The 18,005-nt window shown below is 36.1% G+C and overlaps 1 protein-coding gene across 3 annotated transcripts in view; it reads left to right on the top strand.

The window, feature by feature from the left end:
• Nucleotides 1-15,543, top strand: part of LOC115875224 (pleckstrin homology domain-containing family G member 2-like) — a 178,196-nt gene extending 162,653 nt beyond the window's left edge. For all 3 annotated transcript variants that reach the window (XM_030890635.1, XM_030890636.1, XM_030890637.1), the window contains 8 exons: nucleotides 1,019-1,116; nucleotides 1,351-1,618; nucleotides 2,443-2,568; nucleotides 5,274-5,459; nucleotides 5,569-5,797; nucleotides 5,901-6,073; nucleotides 10,151-10,638; nucleotides 14,077-15,543. In XM_030890635.1, coding sequence (XP_030746495.1) covers nucleotides 1,019-1,116; nucleotides 1,351-1,618; nucleotides 2,443-2,568; nucleotides 5,274-5,459; nucleotides 5,569-5,797; nucleotides 5,901-6,073; nucleotides 10,151-10,638; nucleotides 14,077-14,719 — 2,211 coding nt within the window. In that variant the 3' untranslated portion in view covers nucleotides 14,720-15,543. The remainder of the gene's footprint in view (nucleotides 1-1,018; nucleotides 1,117-1,350; nucleotides 1,619-2,442; nucleotides 2,569-5,273; nucleotides 5,460-5,568; nucleotides 5,798-5,900; nucleotides 6,074-10,150; nucleotides 10,639-14,076) is intronic.
• The last annotated feature ends 2,462 nt before the right edge of the window (nucleotides 15,544-18,005 follow it).

Here is an 18,005-nt window from a genome sequence, read left to right on the forward strand (position 1 = left end):
CAGGAATAAATAAAACAACATAAATAAAACAAACTATTTTATTAATAATAACACTTACCAAATTTTATACCTCACAGGTTGATTAATTAACTTTAATCTTAATTTTTTTTAAACCAGTACCTTTTGACAGTATTTTTCTGCAGTACTAAAATCCATTATTTACCTATCGTGTGATGTCGATATTTTACAGCTACTCCAGTTTTTAGTATGTGTTTAGTATGGTCCTTCTACCATATTCGAGATGCACTTATCTACGACGAGATGGTATACTAGCTTTATTGGTGTATCTGTATAAGACTTTCTGCCTGGGCAGCGAGTATTATCCATAAACTGTGCTCTGGGTTCTACAGTTAATTTTCACTCGATTTTTCCTCCACTTGACTTCAAAAGACACAAAACACAAGAAATAACACGAATCTATGGAGGCTAGCACGAATCAAAATGCATCATCTTCCAAAACGCAGTGTATTTGACAAAAGTTGTCACAAAATTATAACCTATAATTTGGCAAGGCAAGACGTTGACAAACGTCAAAAATCTGAAGGCGAGTTCATACGCACCGGCGTCCGTTTGTTCATCGTTCCGTCAAACCAATAAAATTGAAATACGATCTGTCATTTTTTAAATAAACCAATAAAACTGGTTAAAAACAACAAGTGACGACGCATGACGAATTTATATTTAAACCCATCCATAGTTAACTTAAAAATTATTAGAAACTTTTTTTAGTAAAATAAATAGATTGGTATGGGACGTCATCTGCTTTTCTTCTGTCATCGTCTGTCGAAATCTTACCTGAGAAAAAAAAACAGAGTATACTGGACGTTTGTCCGTTCTGTAGCTACATGCTAGCTACGTGCTAGCCACATTACCTTCCTTGTATACTGAACGGCTCTAGCATGGCAAGCTCTACCTTGCTACTCCCAAGGCGTTAAACGCTATATACGGGAGCTATTATTATATTATAAGTTATATTAGAAACTTATAAAACTATCTAAAATATATTAATTTGTTATAGGGCTATCTAATTCCATGGCGTAACGACCCTTTGTGTCCACTGGCTCACTGTTTGACCGATCTCTTTAGTAACATAGAAGAAATTTGCAAGTTCAACAGGTGAGTAATATATTTTTTCTTTATGTAATTATGTTTCTTAAAAAAACGAGACCAAACATTCTCCATTCAATTAAAAGAAATCGCATAGTCATTATAATTTTTGTGGTGGCCTAGTTATGTAAAACTAGAGTAAATTCTAGAAAGAATTCGTACTTATACAGCATGACCAATTTAGTGTAACAGAATTTTGTAAAAAAGATGAGAATGGTTAATGAGATAAAATGTTCTTTACAGAGAAATATTAGAAGATATTCGTAGAGCAAATTTAGACCCCAGCAAAACGGCGAACGTCTTTCTGCAGCACGACGCAGGTTTCAGGGTATACAACGAGTACTGCGCGAACTACCCCCGTACCATGGAGGTACTCAGCGAGTTGCAGAAAGACGAACACATGGCACCACTGTTCAGGGAGAAGCAACAGCATTTGCGGCACGCTTTACCTCTTGGCAGTTATTTGTTGAAGCCTGTACAGAGGATTTTAAAGTACCACCTTCTTTTACAGGTATTATTTATTTTATAATAAAATTGTTTCCTAAAACACTTTACAGGGTGTCCCAGAAATAAGTGCAAACGACAAGATCCTTGACAGTAATAGATGTGTATATCATTTTAATTTCAAAGTAGTTTATTTTATTTTACAAAGAAATAAGTTGGTACAACTGGAACGCATAGCAGGAAATTAATATATTTAAAATTTGACTGATACGTGATTACTTCAAAATATTGTGAAAAAAAACTGTATAAAACTGAAAAAATTTAATTGAGTTATTTTATTAAAAAAACGGTATGTGTCAATGTCTACAGTTAATTTTCCCTCGATTTTTCCTCCACTTGACTTCAAAAAACACAAAACACACGTAATAACATGAACCAAAATGCATCATCTTCCAAAACGCAGATATTTGACATAAGTTGACACAATATTATAACCTATAATCTGGCAAGACTTTGACAAGCCTCAAAAATCTAAAGGCGAGTTCATACGCATCGGCGTCCGTTTGTCGTTCATCGTTCCGTCAAACCAATAAAATTGAAATATGATCTGTCATTTTTGAAATAAACCAATAAAACTGGTAGAGACGCCGCATGACGGATTTATATTTAAACCCATCCATAGTTAACTTAAAAAATATTAGAAACTTTTTTTAGAAAAATAAATAGATTTGGTATGAGATGTCATCTGATTTTCTTGTCATCGTCTGTCGAAATCTTACCTGAGAAAAACAGTGTATACCACCATACCACCCCATAAAATACTTGCACTTATTTCTGGGTACCCTGTATAGTAAATAACTTTTAATTTTTTTATACGATTTGTGTTTTCAGAGATTGTCGAAACAATGCGAAGGCAATCACAAATCAACGGTTGATTTAGCACTGGCCACAATGACCGCTGTTGCTTCTGAAATCAACAACATGAAAAAGAAGCATGAATACGCTGTCAGAGTTCAGGTAATGAGGCTGTTTTTTAACCATTTTTTTACTTTTAGTTATTTTTTATACGAGACGATAATGCAATTTTATCGTCGTGAATAAAACAATATTTTTTCTATAGCGAGTTACGTTTTAAAAAATATTCAGAAATTATTATTTTAAGGAATTTATTACGAGTAGAAAAAATATTGCGCTGGGTTTGCGTTGGTTTCTATGTAATTTGACAAATAAATAAAGCTGTCTCTTTAGTTGTCAGCAGGGGGGTGACAGTAAACCGGAAAATTGGAAACAGTTCTGGCGCGGTCCTACCCAGGCAGAAAGCATGGCCTTCTAGACTGTCCTAGACAAAAATCTGAATATTTCTATATGATTTCTGTCAATTTCTGTTACGGATCATTTTTATGCACGTCGGCGTCCTCTTCTTTTGTCTGTGTGTCAGCCAGAGAGAACACTAATAACTAAAGTGAGAGAGACCGATCAACGTTAATTTTTGAAGACTGTGTTAGTGGCGCGGCCTTTGGCGTCTAACCCGAACTATGAGCGCATTATCGATATAGTAGGTTGCATTCATACCTATATACTGGCGCCAAAAATTTAAAATTTGTGTATTAGGAACCGAATCTTAATCTTTCAAGTTTATAATAAGAAATCTTCGTAGATTTTTTAGATTATTTTGTTGTCAACGAAAATTTATTATTAGACTTTAAAGCATTAAAACCTATAAATAAAATACTGTGTAGGAACATAATAATTTATTTAACTTAGTTTGGTTTTCAGTTTTTGCAGAATTCATTTACCAGGTCTTTGATGGGTTGTGGATTGTCATGCCTTTTCTTGAACTAAAAATAAATAAGTTCAATTTTTCATTAAGGTTTAATTTTACATGCTTACCAGTTTAGGTAATCCGTTTCTGTACATGTCGTAGTGGAGCCCATACTCCTTGCCATAGTCCAACTCAAGGCTGCAATCTTCAATATCTTTTTTATCTAACTTGGTTCGGAGTAAACAGGGAAGCACGGTTGGGAGCTCGCACAGAGTATCAGTAGTTATTCAATGTTTTTGATAGTCTTTATTCTATACCAAGAACCTATCAGTTGAAAAAAATAATTTGTATTACTGATAATTGGTAGAAAAAAAACAGAGTATACAGTACGTTTGTCCGTTCTGTAGCTACGGGGTATCCGTGAGAGGGGAAACGATATTCTCTCGATGTTTTTCGTAAAAAATTAGACGACGCGTCCCATCAATAAAAAATCGAAAAATTTGCAAGTAGCCAATAAAATGAGTGGGCGGAGCGATTTGCGGTGACTTACTCGTCAAGTCGACGTATAAAATATATTGCTGTTTATTTTAAATGTTTTTTGTCCGCATTCCTTTCATAGACACAGATCCAGCAGACGTACTGTACCTAGGTCGACTCAGCCTTAAATTAGTACTTGGGATTCACAATCCTGAGGTAAATAATAGGCGGTACCGAACGGCTCTAGCATGGCAAGTGATGGCACCTTGCTACTCCCAAGGTGTTAAACGCTATATACGGGAGCTATTATTATATTATAAGTTATATTAGAAACTTATAAAACTATCTAAAATATATTAATTTGTTATAGGGCTATCTAATTCCATGGCGTAACGACCCTTTGTGTCCACTGGCTCACTGTTTGACCGATCTCTTTAGTAACATAGAAGAAATTTGCAAGTTCAACAGGTGAGTAATATATTTTCTCTTCATGCAATTATGTTTCTTAAAAAAACGAGACCAAACATTCTCCATTCAATTAAAAGAAATCGCATAGTCATTATAATTTTTGTGGTGGCCTAGTTATGTAAAACTAGAGTAAATTCTAGAAAGAATTCGTACTTATACAGCATGACCCATTTAGTGTAACAGAATTTTGTAAAAAAAGATGAGAATGGTTAATGAGATAAAATGTTCTTTACAGAGAAATATTAGAAGATATTCGTAGAGCAAATTTAGACCCCAGCAAAACGGCGAACGTCTTTCTGCAGCACGACGCAGGTTTCAGGGTATACAACGAGTACTGCGCGAACTACCCCCGTACCATGGAGGTACTCAGCGAGTTGCAGAAAGACGAACACATGGCACCACTGTTCAGGGAGAAGCAACAGCATTTGCGGCACGCTTTACCTCTTGGCAGTTATTTGTTGAAGCCTGTACAGAGGATTTTGAAGTACCACCTTCTTTTACAGGTACTTTTTTATATATAAGTTACAGATACAACGTTATCTTTAATTCGTTTTTTTAAGATAATGCCTGCGGGTAATTTTTCCTATCAAATATTTATAATTTTTGTGGATAAAACGTTGTATTACGTTCGTGTTGTAGTCGCAACTATTAATTTTAACAATTTCTGTTTTCAGAGATTGTCGAAACAATGCGAAGGCAATCACAAATCAACGGTTGATTTAGCACTGGCCACAATGACCGCTGTTGCTTCTGAAATCAACAATATGAAGAAGAAGCACGAATACGCTGTTAGGGTTCAGGTAATAAGCATACTTTTTACCCATTTTGGTACCTTAATATAGAGTAATTTGTTAGAAATAGAATGAAATTCTCTGTACAGGGTGATCCGAACTGTATTCCGAAAACTTCAACAGCACATTCTGCAGATTCATTTGCAGAATGCAGAATTGCAGAAGTTTCATTTTTAATTCGATTTTTTTTGTAAAATATTTGTAAAAATCTATGTAATTTACAGGAGATCCAATCTCAGCTCTATGGTTGGACAGGACCGGACTTAACAACCCTGGGAGAACTGATTGCGGAGGGTAGTTTTAGGGTGCAGGGTGCTAGGGGAAGAAGACATGTTTTTCTTTTTGAAAAAGTACTACTTCTGGCCAAAACCAAGACCGCCGGGGCCCTAGCTTACAAAACTCATATTGAGGTAAAGTATAAAATACTAAAAAGGCTAAAATACCAAACAAATTATAGATATAGACATATTTATGATAGCCGTTCATTTTTATCTGTTAATAATATGTGATCTTTTTCAGTGTTCTAATTTGATGCTAGTGGAACAGGTCAGATCAGATCCCCTAGCGTTTCAAGTTCTACCTTTTGACAACCCTAGACAGCAGTGCACACTAAGAGCCAGATCTACACATCACAAAAGAGAATGGACACTGCAAATAAAACGAGTTATCTTGGAAAATTACAGTGCTGTCATTCCGAATCACGCTAGGCAGTTAGTTATGCAACTGGGGCAAGACGTCACGGAGACTGGTAAGTGTAAAAAAGCATGTAGGGCTAATAAATCCTGGTGTAGATCTAAGATAATGTTAGAAAATTAAAATTGTATAATAAATACGATTGTGTTGCTTTATAGAAGATGCGTCTGAGAAATGGTCACCGTTGAAGCACAATTCACCTACGCCGCATTATTTGGAGAGAAGGTCCAGAAGAAAGACGCAGGAGCTGATGAAGGACCAAAGATCGGCTTCGCAGGACAGGATGTTTCCCGCTTTGGGTAGCTGGCGACGGAAATCTGAACCCAGCATGGTGAGTCTAATGTTTTTACTTTTTTGATTATTATTTTTACTTATTAACCGGTTGTGGCGTGTCCTAAAGGATGCATAACGCAATAATACTAAAAAAAATTCCAGATAATCTTAAAGATGTGAACACAATAAATCGCCATTTTGTAGACTCTATAGAGGCTCTGAAATGTGTAACTGATCCTGTTACTGTTAACTTTTACAATAATAACACATTAGCGCACGTGAAAACATTTCAGTTTAATAGCATTAATGAAGCAGATCTGCTTGATGCCCTTGCTAGTATTAAATCCAATGCAGCAGGCTGCGATGGTATATCTCTATTAATGGTTAAATTGTGCTGTCCTTATATTGCCCCCTACCTTGCTCATATTTACAATTGCTGTTTAAATAATAGCTATTTTCCGATTAGTTGGAGAAATGCAATGATCGTGCCCTTGCCAAAAATCTCCAATCCTACAAGTTTAAAAGACATTCGACCTATAAGTAAATTGCCAGTTTTATCAAAGATATTGGAAAAGTTGGTATATAGTCAAGTTTTAAATCATTTAACTAAACATAATTTGATCCCTGATTGCCAGTCAGGATTCAGGAGTAAATATGGTACTTCTGCCGTTTTAGCTACAGTTTTGGATGATATATTAACAGAATTAGATACAGGTAAGGGTGCAAGTCTGCTTCTATTAGATTATACTTGGGGCATGACCTTTTACCATTTACCACCTTGGGGCATGACCTTTTACTGGCAAAGCTTCATTATTACGGGTTTTCGGAAAATATTGTGGAATTGGTTGGCAGTTATTTGTCTAATAGATGCCAGTGTGTAGTTCTCGATGAGGCTCAGTCGGATGCTTTACCGCTTTCTAGGGGTGTACCTCAGGGTTCCATTTTGGGACCACTCTTGTTCCTTATTTACACCGCTGATTTGAAAAATAATGTTGTGGATTGCGAACTGCATCAATTTGCCGATGACACGCAAATATATGCAACTTACACTGCTGAAAATGCTGCAGTTGTTTACAATAATATTAATTCTGCTCTTGAGAAAATAAGTAAATACTCATTGAATCATGGTCTTCAGTTGGATCTTAGCAAAACTCAAATGATTTGTTTTGGTAGGGTACCCTTAGCAAAGGGATTATCTGTTAAACTGAATAACGAAATAATCCATCCATTAAAAACTGTCAAGAATTTGGGTTTTGCTCTAGATTGTGATTTGAGATTTCGAAATCATGTCAATTAGATTATGCAGAAAAGTTATACAGCATTGAGGGGATTGTATAGGAATAAAAATATCATGAGTCAAGCATTGAAACGTAGTCTATGTGACAGTTTGGTTCTTAGCCATGCCATCTATGCTGACAATGTCTATGGACCTTGTCTTGACGTGCACTCCTCTTCTAGAATACAGAAGATTCAAAATTCATGTGTACGTTTTATTTGTTCTCTGGATAGAGGGGAGCATATCTCACCTTGGCTTAAAGAATTGAAGTGGCTTAATATGTATGAACGCCGTAGACTGCATTTGGCTACCTTTGTACACAAACTAATTAAATTACAGACACCATTATATTTAAAATCTAAATTAAAACTGCGCCAAACTGTTCATAGCTGGAACTATTTAAATTTAGTTTTATATGTGCCTTTCTTACGTTCCATTTTAATTAAGTTTTTTTTTATAAAAACAAAAACAGCACTGAACCGTCTGACTGAACAGAACAATGAAGTGAAAATTTAAGATTTAAGGTTATGGTTCAATACAGTTGCAAAAAGGTAGTGGCTCGACGTCCTACCAACCTAAGAATAAAGCTTGTTTCATATAGACGCGAATCGCGAATTGCGATTTTGCGAAACTGCTCTCATTGGTCCAATTTTACTGATCATGGCGGCGCTGTCAGAAATTTTAAGATTTTGGCGATTCGCAAGATTTAAAATTTGGGGGGCAGGGAAAGTTAAAGTGTTTTCAACTTTGCGAATATTCGCGCGATTTTAAGGTTCGCGTTTGCGCAGAATGGTGTTGTTATCCGGTTATCGATTATTTTGACCGTTTGACGACGCTGTCGCAAAGTAACTTGAAAGCATTTCTCCAGCTTTAGTGTGTTCTGTGTTCTCCAGTTGAAATGGTTCTCGTCAACGTTATAAAACGTTTAAATTTATTTTAATATCTAAGGTACGGAGCTAACTATTTTTTGTAACTAATCCAACGTTGCGTTTAGTAAACACGTGGTCGCAAGTCGTGAAAATGCTACTTGAGTGAAACTCTGTGATGAGTTATAACTCAAGCAAAGGGTACACAATAAAAAACTTCCTGCTCCCATGCAATCTAGAAAATACATAAACACAATCTATTTTTCTTTGTTTCAGATTCCACAAGTGTACGATTCGAAAACCGTTCCGAAAAAAATCTCCAAACTGAAGAAAACCAAGGAAACTGGCAGCTCCACCTTCTACACGGATATCTCCGACGTAGACCAAAATTGCGATCCCCCCATCTCCGACACCGACACCGTCCACACGGAGGAAGGCTCCCCCCATTCCCGAGACACCGTCGATCATTCCCCCCACGCGTACGGCCACGACATCAAGCAAATCGTGTCGGAGTTTGCTGATGCAAAGCTGAAAGGATTTCAAAAGGTGCTGAACGGGACACACCAGGCATCCCAAGGAAAAGGAATATTAATAGCGAACCTGGACCGTTGTGGTACTACGAGGAGGTTGGGGTTGCCCAACAAGGCCGATTCGTTGCCTAGGTCGTTCCAGTTGAACAGGCCGACGGAGGAGGGGAGGAAAGAGGGAGGAATGAAGGAGGAAGGAGGGTTGGAGAGAGTAGTAAACTGAACGGGTGTCGGACAGAAGGGTAAGTGTCATTTAATGTAATTTTTTTTGATGATATTTTCAATATATTAGAGGTGGCTTTGGTGATTATGCTGAATTATATAGCACCGTTGATTGAAAAAAATAAGAAGCTACACGCAACCTTATGGGCAATTTCATTGGCACAAAACTTTTCGAGGATGTAGCTGGCGATGCATCGCCGCTAGTCAACTGTCCGAGATTTAGCTACAGCTGTAGAATAGTTAGAAGTTGCAGTAAGAATACTGTACCGTAGTTCTGCCTTCAGTCGACGAAGTGGTTGGTTGCCGGAACAGTGTTGCCAGAACTACGGATTAGTCCGTAGATTTCTTGAATTAAATTGTGACAAGCACCTTGTTGCTTACGAAATTTGAATATTTCACATGTCCCAAATGACCCATAAATGACCTATAGACCTGTGCTATAAACTATAAACCCGTTCTCTTCTACGTTTTAACAATAAGTAAATGGCAATTTGGCACCTTATTCTATTCCAATCCCACAATCGTAATCGATATTCCTAATTATTAAAAAAATTTAAACTCATATTGTATGCTATAAAATATAAAATAAAGATCGTAAACACGAATAAATATGTATAAAACAAATTAAGTTATCTCAGGTTAGGATTTTTTTGGTAACTTTCAGTGGAACAAAAATGAAATGTCCCTAAAAATTCGCGACTGTATGAAATAGGTCCAAATTTTGCGAATATTTTTTGGCGAATCGCTTTTCGCAATTCGCGATTCGCGTCTATATGAAACAAGCTTAAGAAAATCTAAACAACACAGTTGGAATTAGTAAAACAGACGACGTTTGCATAACGTTGGAATAGGTCCTGAAAGTGACGTCGGAAAACTCTTTATTGTCCAACATTGTAATTACGTTGTCCGAATCACCTAAAGATCACTTAAGCAAAAAAAGGTTACAAGACAACGTTTATTCGACGTCGCAGAAGCTTTTACTTTGCTGTAGTACTAGTTCAACGTCGACACAACGTTATAAAAACGTTTAAATTTATCTTAATATCTAAGGTACGGAGCTAACTATTTTTTGTAACTAATCCAACGTTGCGTTTAGTAAACACGTGGCCGCAAGTCGTGAAAATGCTACTTGAGTGAGACTCTATGATGAGTTATAACTCAAGCAAAGGGTACACAATAAAAAACTTCCTGCTCCCATGCAATCTAGAAAATACAAAAATACAATCTATTTTTCTTTGTTTCAGATTCCACAAGTGTACGATTCGAAAACCGTCCCGAAAAAAATCTCCAAACTGAAGAAAACCAAGGAAACTGGCAGCTCCACCTTCTACACGGACATCTCCGACGTAGACCAAAATGGCGATCCCCCCATCTCCGACACCGATACCGTCCACACGGAGGAGGATTCCCCCCATTCCCGAGACACCGTCGACCATTCCCCCCACACGTACGGCCACGACATCAAGCAAATCGTGTCGGATTTGCTGATGCAAAACGAGGATTTCAAAAAGGTGCTGAACAGGGAACACACCAGGCATCCCAGAAGGAATATTAATAGCGAACCTGGACCGTTGTGGTACTACGAGGAGAGGTTGGAGTTGCCCAACAAGGCCGATTCGTTGCCTAGGTCGTTCCAGTTGAACGAGCCGACGGAGGAGGGGGAGGAAAGAGGGAGGAATGAAGGAAGGAGGGTTGGAGAGAGTAGTAAACTGAACGGGTGTCGGACAGAAGGGTAAGTGTCATTTAATGTAATTTTTTTTTGATGATATTTTTCAATATAATGAGGTGGCTTTGGTGATTATGCTGAATTATATAGCACCGTTGATTGAAAAAATAAGAAGCTACGCAACCTTATGGGCAATTTCGTGGCACAAAACTTTTTCGAGATGTAGCTGGCGATGCCATCGCCGCTAGTCAACCTGTCCGAGATTTAGTTTAGCTGTAGAATAGTTAGAAGTTGCAGTAAGAATACTGTACCGTAGTTCTGCCTTCAGTCGACAGAGTGGTTGGTTGCCGGAGACAGTGTTGCCAGAACTACGGATTAGTCCGTAGATTTAGGGATTTTGGATACAGTACGTGAATAATACGGATTTTCTATCTCTCTATCATTAAACAATTTAATATAATATTATATGATTAAACAAAGAACGGCGTCAGAGTTGACTTAGAAATGAAGATCGTTGTTATTTCATATGTAAAATATTATGGTAAATGTCAATAATCGTCATTTCCAAGCCAACTAAATGACTTTTTTCGATCATACGAAATATTCAGTACCCATAAAAGAATTTTTAAACGGTTTTATTTAGCTCGACCCGTACGGTATTTATTTATTTGTTTGTTTATTTGGGTCAAAATTAGAAATTGAAATTTAAGTACCTTCCTGTTGTCAGATTGATCTGAAATTTGGTACACACCTTGACCTTTGGTACACACCTTGATGACAATACAATATAGTAATATCAATAACATTGTAAATCTAAGATGGCCGCCGGTACAAAATGGCGGATTTCATATTTTTCTACAACCCCCTCAATATGGGCATCAAATGAAAGGGCTACACTAGTAGAATACTGTGATTATGACAAAATTTAAAATCCAAGATGGACGTCGTTACAAAATGGCGTATTAGGTGAGGGCATGAGTAGTCGTGTCCAGAACAGTTGTGTCCAAGATTGTGTGACGTTAGAAGGACAGATAAAAAAAATAGGTGATTAGATGTATCTACGTAGTTAGCGGTAGCTTTACCACCCAAGTTAAGGTAATAGGTTAAAATGTGCTGAGGACTGTATGGCATTAGGGTGGCTAAAAATGTAATGTCGCAAGCGTTTCCCCTCAAGATTGGGCGCCTCTTGTTGTATATTATAGCTTTGCCCCTCTACTGGACCTCTGGGGTCGACCGTTAAAATGTCCATTACTCGTGGGAACAACATGGAAACAATAAATAAAAAAACAAACAAAAATAAAAACGAAACTGCTACACAACGAAAAAGAAGGCTCGAAAAGGCGAAAGAAAAGTATAGAACGAAACGTGCAAAAGAAAGTGAAAATGAAATCTATAGTCGACTACAGAAGCGAAGAGAACGGTTAGCAACAGAAACACCTGAGCAACATGATGCCAGGTTAATAGCACAACGTGAGAGACAAAGGCAGCTGGTAGAGTCACAAACACCTGAGCGTCATGAGTCCAGGCTAGCATCACAACGTGACAGACAGAGAGAGTTGTTAGCGGCAGAAACACCTGAGCGTCATGAGTCTAGGCTGGCATCATAACGAGAGAGACAAGGAGAGTTGTTAGCGCCAGAAACACCTGAGCGTCATGAGTCTAGGCTAGCATCAGAACGCGACAGACAGAGAGAGTTGTTAGCGTCAGAAACACCTGAGCGTCAGATTGTAATAAACTATCAGGTAAAAAACCATGTAATAATGATGCACTAAATTAATTAAATAGAATGAGGAATATTCGGTAGGCATTTCCGTTAAATACTAAAAACTAGAAAATAAAAAATCGGTAAAAAAACATTTAAGTTAAACGGTTTTATCTTATGTGCACTGAAAACTAGAAAATAATAATAACAATTAGGTATTTTGAACTTCTAGTTCAGAAATATTTTAGTACTAGGCAGAATAGCTTTTAGGCATATTAGACTAAAATAAAAACGTGGGGCCCCTCTGAAATCCTACCTGTGGCAAAGCATATCTTTATACTTTGGTAGATCATGAGCTCGGCGTTCGCTGGTGAAGCCGCCACGGCTGGTTATTGATTGTCAAAATCTCCAGTTACGATTATAGTAAGTCGATGCAATCCACACTTAGTATAGAAGAAAGTATTACAGCAGTAGTTAATGGGCCCCACCTTTATGGTGAAATTGTTCGCCAGTTAGTAGCAAAATTTCGCGAAGCTGGTTCCGTTATGAATAAAAAGAGGCAGAGGGAAAATCCTGTAGTAAATGAAGCTATGGAGGTATTCGTATTGGGCCAAGTTGCCATGGACAGTATTCTGAGTACAAGAAAATTAGCCAATGAGACCGGCGGGAATCGTACAAGTTTCCAAAGTATATTAAAAAAACACAAGTTCCACCCGTACAAAATTCAGTTGGTACAAGAACTCAACGAAGACGATTTTGATCGTTGTTTGCAATTTTGTGAAACTATGAGTGAACGAGTGGCGAATGATAATAATTTCCTATTTAATGTGTGTTTTTCGGATAAGTGTACTTTCTTTTTGAACGGTGTAGTTAATCGGCACAACTGTCGGTACTGGGCTGAGGACAACCCCAGGGTTTTTCACGAGGTGCACACACAAAACCCTCAGAAATTGAACGTGTGGGCTGGTATTTTTGGAAATTCTATTGTGGGTCAGTTTAACGATATTGAGAAGAACTTCAACTACTACAAGTCACAGAACAGCTATCTAGCAACTACCGCACCTGATCGTTCAATGTTGTGGCAAGTGAAAAAATGCGTAAACATCTACGAAAAAACAGCAAATTGGTCGAATTTATCATTAATATTCATTTACTCTGATAAATGCTTAAATAAACTTTTCAAATTTCAATCCTTCATAGTTTCTCAATGACTCGACCGATTTTCAAAAACGAAGCGGGGAAATATAGAGAATAGAAAGTTCTTTTCATTGCGGCGCCACTTGACCCCCCTTTCCATTTGAAAAAAGTTGGGGGATGACACCCCCGCTTAGAGGGTTGAATATTTTATTATCATTTTTGGGGCAAAAGTTGTTCCCCTCACAAACAAAATTGACGTGTTTTTGGATTTTTTGAAAAAATAAATACCCTGGCCGTTATGCCTTGCGGAACGTTTTCCAGGGGCCACCCTGTATATGGTTCTGATCGAAAAATAATGTTTTAGGAAAAGTTACTCACGAAATTATTGCACAGGGTGTTTTAAAGTTAGGGTAAAAAACAACCCTTTGTATAAAAAGCCAAATACTGAAATTCATAAGAAAACTGACAGTTTGCTAAAAAAATCATGAAAATAGATCTAAAAATATAAAAAATATAATACTTTATATTTGACAACAAATATTTTTGCATCTGCGTGTAGGTACTAAAAATATATTCAGTTTATAGATAATATCGAGCAACTTTGTTGTTTTAGATCCGTTTGTCAGATAATACTAAGTGTTTAATTTGTTTTCTCCTCTTTTCAGAGAATTATCGTCTCAAATGACCGACTCCTCCGACTACCCCGAGCACAAAATCTACCGAAAATCCGCCATCCGCACCAGCCTACTTCAACGCATCCGCACCCTGATCTCCGAGGACCAGAAACGCCCAGCTAGGCATGTTGCGCACGACACCAACAAAGCCACCGGTGAAAAACTGGCCAATCCCGACTACGTCGACCCCCAAAAACTTTTTATCGCCTCCAGAACGAACAGCGAGCTCAACATCTCCTCTGAATCTAGTCATACCGCAGAAAAAAACCGCCTGTATCGAACGTCACCCTCTGACAGTTACTATGAATCGATCTTGGACAATTCTCTGACGGAGGAATACGTTAGGGACAAGACTACAGGGAAAATGGTGGTGAAATCGGATAGTTTTAACAGTTCAGAACGCGTGAGTTTCGCGAGGCCTGGAAGGGTTCCTCCTCCAATACCTGCGAAGCCTTTGAGGTTAACAATGTCGAAACCGAGGACCAGTAGCAATCAAATTACGTCACAAAGTAGTATTTTAAATGATAATGATAAGGGTAATAGTAGAGAAAAAAGCCTGAAAGTGCCGCAGAAGACTGTGAATGGAGGCAGCTCAACTAGTTGGGTGAAGTCTATGGTGGATAGGTTTGAATGACATGAAATTTTTTGACCACAGAATTGAGAAGGTTATAGTGGATATGTTTGTTTAATTATTCTGCGTTATGACCCTAGATCATATTATATACTTACGTGGATAAGTAAATAACTTCGGAAACTGTCGCAAACATATCAACGATTTCCATTTATCTTCTTTTTTTGTTGCACACGCAGTGCTTCTCTCTGTCTATCCTTGTCGAGGACCTATATCGTCCACGCGCCAAATTTGAACATATAATATTCAAGTAATGTCGCATATATACATTGAATATAAAATTTTATAAATTTAATTTGTAAAATGCATATATATTTGAATAATAAATTGTATGTCTGTCACAAAAATTAAATTAAGTAGGTATATAAAAAAAACATTTAGCCACTCCGTACCAATAGCAATATTCTTAGGAAATCTAACTAGAAAGTATGCATGTGGTTTAATATAAGGAGAAGAACAACTGAATATGAAAAGGTAATTCGGGGACCTTTTTTAAAACTTCAACACACCAAACACTTTCTAGTCATTTTTACGAGTATTTAGAAAGTCCAACGGAAAAAAAAGAAATATAATTTCAAAAACTTAAAATTAACTTTTCACTGAACACACTTTTGCATCCTTGGCTATATAAAAGTAGCCGATAAAAGAGTAATTAATACAATTTTTATAATAAAAAACACAAAAAACAAACGTCGTTACACAATGAAAATAAGATTGACAAGATTATGACAATATAATGACAATAAAAAGTTTGTTTCCATAACAATGTATAATTTGTACCATAGATATAAAAGAAAATAATCTACTATTAAGATAGATATGAAACTTATTAGTAAAATTTTGGGTCAAAGCGCCCCTCCGTGTTTTTAATAGCGACTATGTTTAACCCAGCGCCTTCGCCTTTTCTACTGTAAATGTTTTTTATGCTTATATTTGTATTCAAAGGATTTATTTTTAAAATTACGCTGATATATTAGTATATCAGAGTAACTTTAATAAAACACAAGAATATATATATTTTACAGTTTATTTTTTATTTATTTTACAGAGTTTCTTGTAAATGATCGTAAGTCGACTGGCTGTCTAATGAATAGACCGAGGTTTATAGATTTTAAAGCGAACGAAAAAAAAATCAAACAACGAATACATACCATATATTTTCTTTTATCTAAGATACATACCTTATCGTCTTTTGGAAACACGTACATTTTTGCAGTTTTGTTAGTTTCTTTGCAAGATGCAACACAACAAGAAAACAACATTTTTACAGTTAATAAATAATAAAACTATTTCTGACTATGATATTTAAAATTTAGATAGATAGAAAATTAAAAAACAAACCGATATTTGCAGACGCAGGCCCAAATTCAATAAAAATCAAAATTTTTCCTGCGAAAATCGGGCTTATTTCACTGAAAAGGTATTTTTTGGTATTTTTTGATTTATCAGCAATCATTGTCAAGTTGACAATATACAGGGTATTTTCTAATTAGTCTAAAAAAATTGTGGTGTGATTCCTCATGTGTTCTTAAAACAATTTTTATATAACCATTAGGTCTAAAGTACTTCCTTTCTGATCTACAGGGTGTTAAAAATTTTAAAAAAATCGATTTTTTTGCACATTTTTTTGCAAACATAAATGGTACACCACTGCTTTTTTAAAGAAAATATATTTTTTCTTGACTGGCCATTCTTTTTCAACAAAATTGATCTTTTTAGTTTTTCTTGTTCATCAAACGGTTGTCGAGAAAAAAATAAATATACTTATTAAGAGCCCGCCTTAATCCATTTTCTAACGATTTTTTATTTCTTACATTAATTAGGAAACACCCTGTATATGCATATCACAGGCAACCAAATAAACTAGTAACTAACTCTAAAAATTATTTTTCCTACCACTAGCAACATACCGTGTTTTTAGTATGTACTAAATTATTTTATCAATTGTGATTATTTTGGAAACACATGCAACTTTTAATGCGCATGCGCGAAATAAGGTCTTCGGAAAACGCAAACCTATTGAACGTTTTAAAAGTGCAATAAAGAAGGTTTGAAAATGGCATGTCGTGATGTTGGGGACATATTTTTTATTGCTAAACTTATGGCGTTGATTTATCCACGTAAGTATATATGATCTAGGGTTGTGACTAAAAAATACGTGCAACTAGAAGCGTAATGATTTGGCGATTACAGTTGAGGGTTTGAACCTTTGGTGTTACAACAGCAAAATAAAACACTAATTCGCCGCAATACACCAAAACACTTTTCTTTTGCACTGGTCGCGCGTTTCGATAACCATGTTATTAGCATCAGTGACAGAATGATTAAAATTAAACTAATATCTACAAATTGGGCGTTTATACAGGGTGTCCCGGAAATAAGTGCAGATATGGTAGTATATTTCGTTTCCAGAAGCACGCCTATGGAAAATTTTAAAAAACTTTTTAGTGCCACTTGTTTATTCACCTGATATTTCTCTAAACCTTGCAGTGTTGCCACCTCGTACGTTATCCATATTCAACACACATTATTTTGTATTCACTGTAATTTTAAATTTGTACACAAAAAATTACGAGTATTAATTCTAATCGTATCAGTGTCTATTACTAACAATTCTAGAAACAAACCACATTAATTATTTTTACGCATACCAAATTTATATATTTATTTTTAACTACCTACATAAACTTAAAAAAATAACTCTTAACATTGCAATATTACGAAGTAGTTTTAATAAAAAAAAACGTTCTTTTTTGTATTTTGCTTGTACTTACCCTTTCAATGAGAACCAAACTGGATAAAATTATTCTTATGAGGTTTACGAAAATCATGATGGTTATACCACAAAATAACTTTATTTAGAACTAAATTTAATAAAATAATTTACCATATTATTCATCCTGAGATCGCATAAAAGAAAATACCAACATGTTTATCGGAATTCACTATTCGGAACATCGAGAAAATCAGACAAATAAACCGTATATCACACACACAACAACTCATTCCAGAGATTTCACTAATTATAGTACATACTTCTTTTGACTATCTGGCAACACAGTGCGTCTAATAAGTTAAAAAAACCTCGTGAAAAATCCTTAATAGCCGGTTATCGCCAGAGGTTCTGAAAATGTTGCCATTATTTTTTTTAATTTTTGAAGTTAAATAACTCGGTTATTTTCAATTTGTTTTAAAAATGGTAAAGAAAAAAGATGTTTCTGTTGGGACACCCTGTATATGCGCTCAGTTGGCACCGAGTAGACGTGGCAAAACGAGTCGAGCGAATCAA

This window comes from Sitophilus oryzae, unplaced genomic scaffold (assembly GCF_002938485.1).
Source record: "Sitophilus oryzae breed Bouriz unplaced genomic scaffold, Soryzae_2.0 scaffold_1356_pilon_pilon, whole genome shotgun sequence".
Taxonomy (NCBI): domain Eukaryota; kingdom Metazoa; phylum Arthropoda; class Insecta; order Coleoptera; family Curculionidae; genus Sitophilus; species Sitophilus oryzae.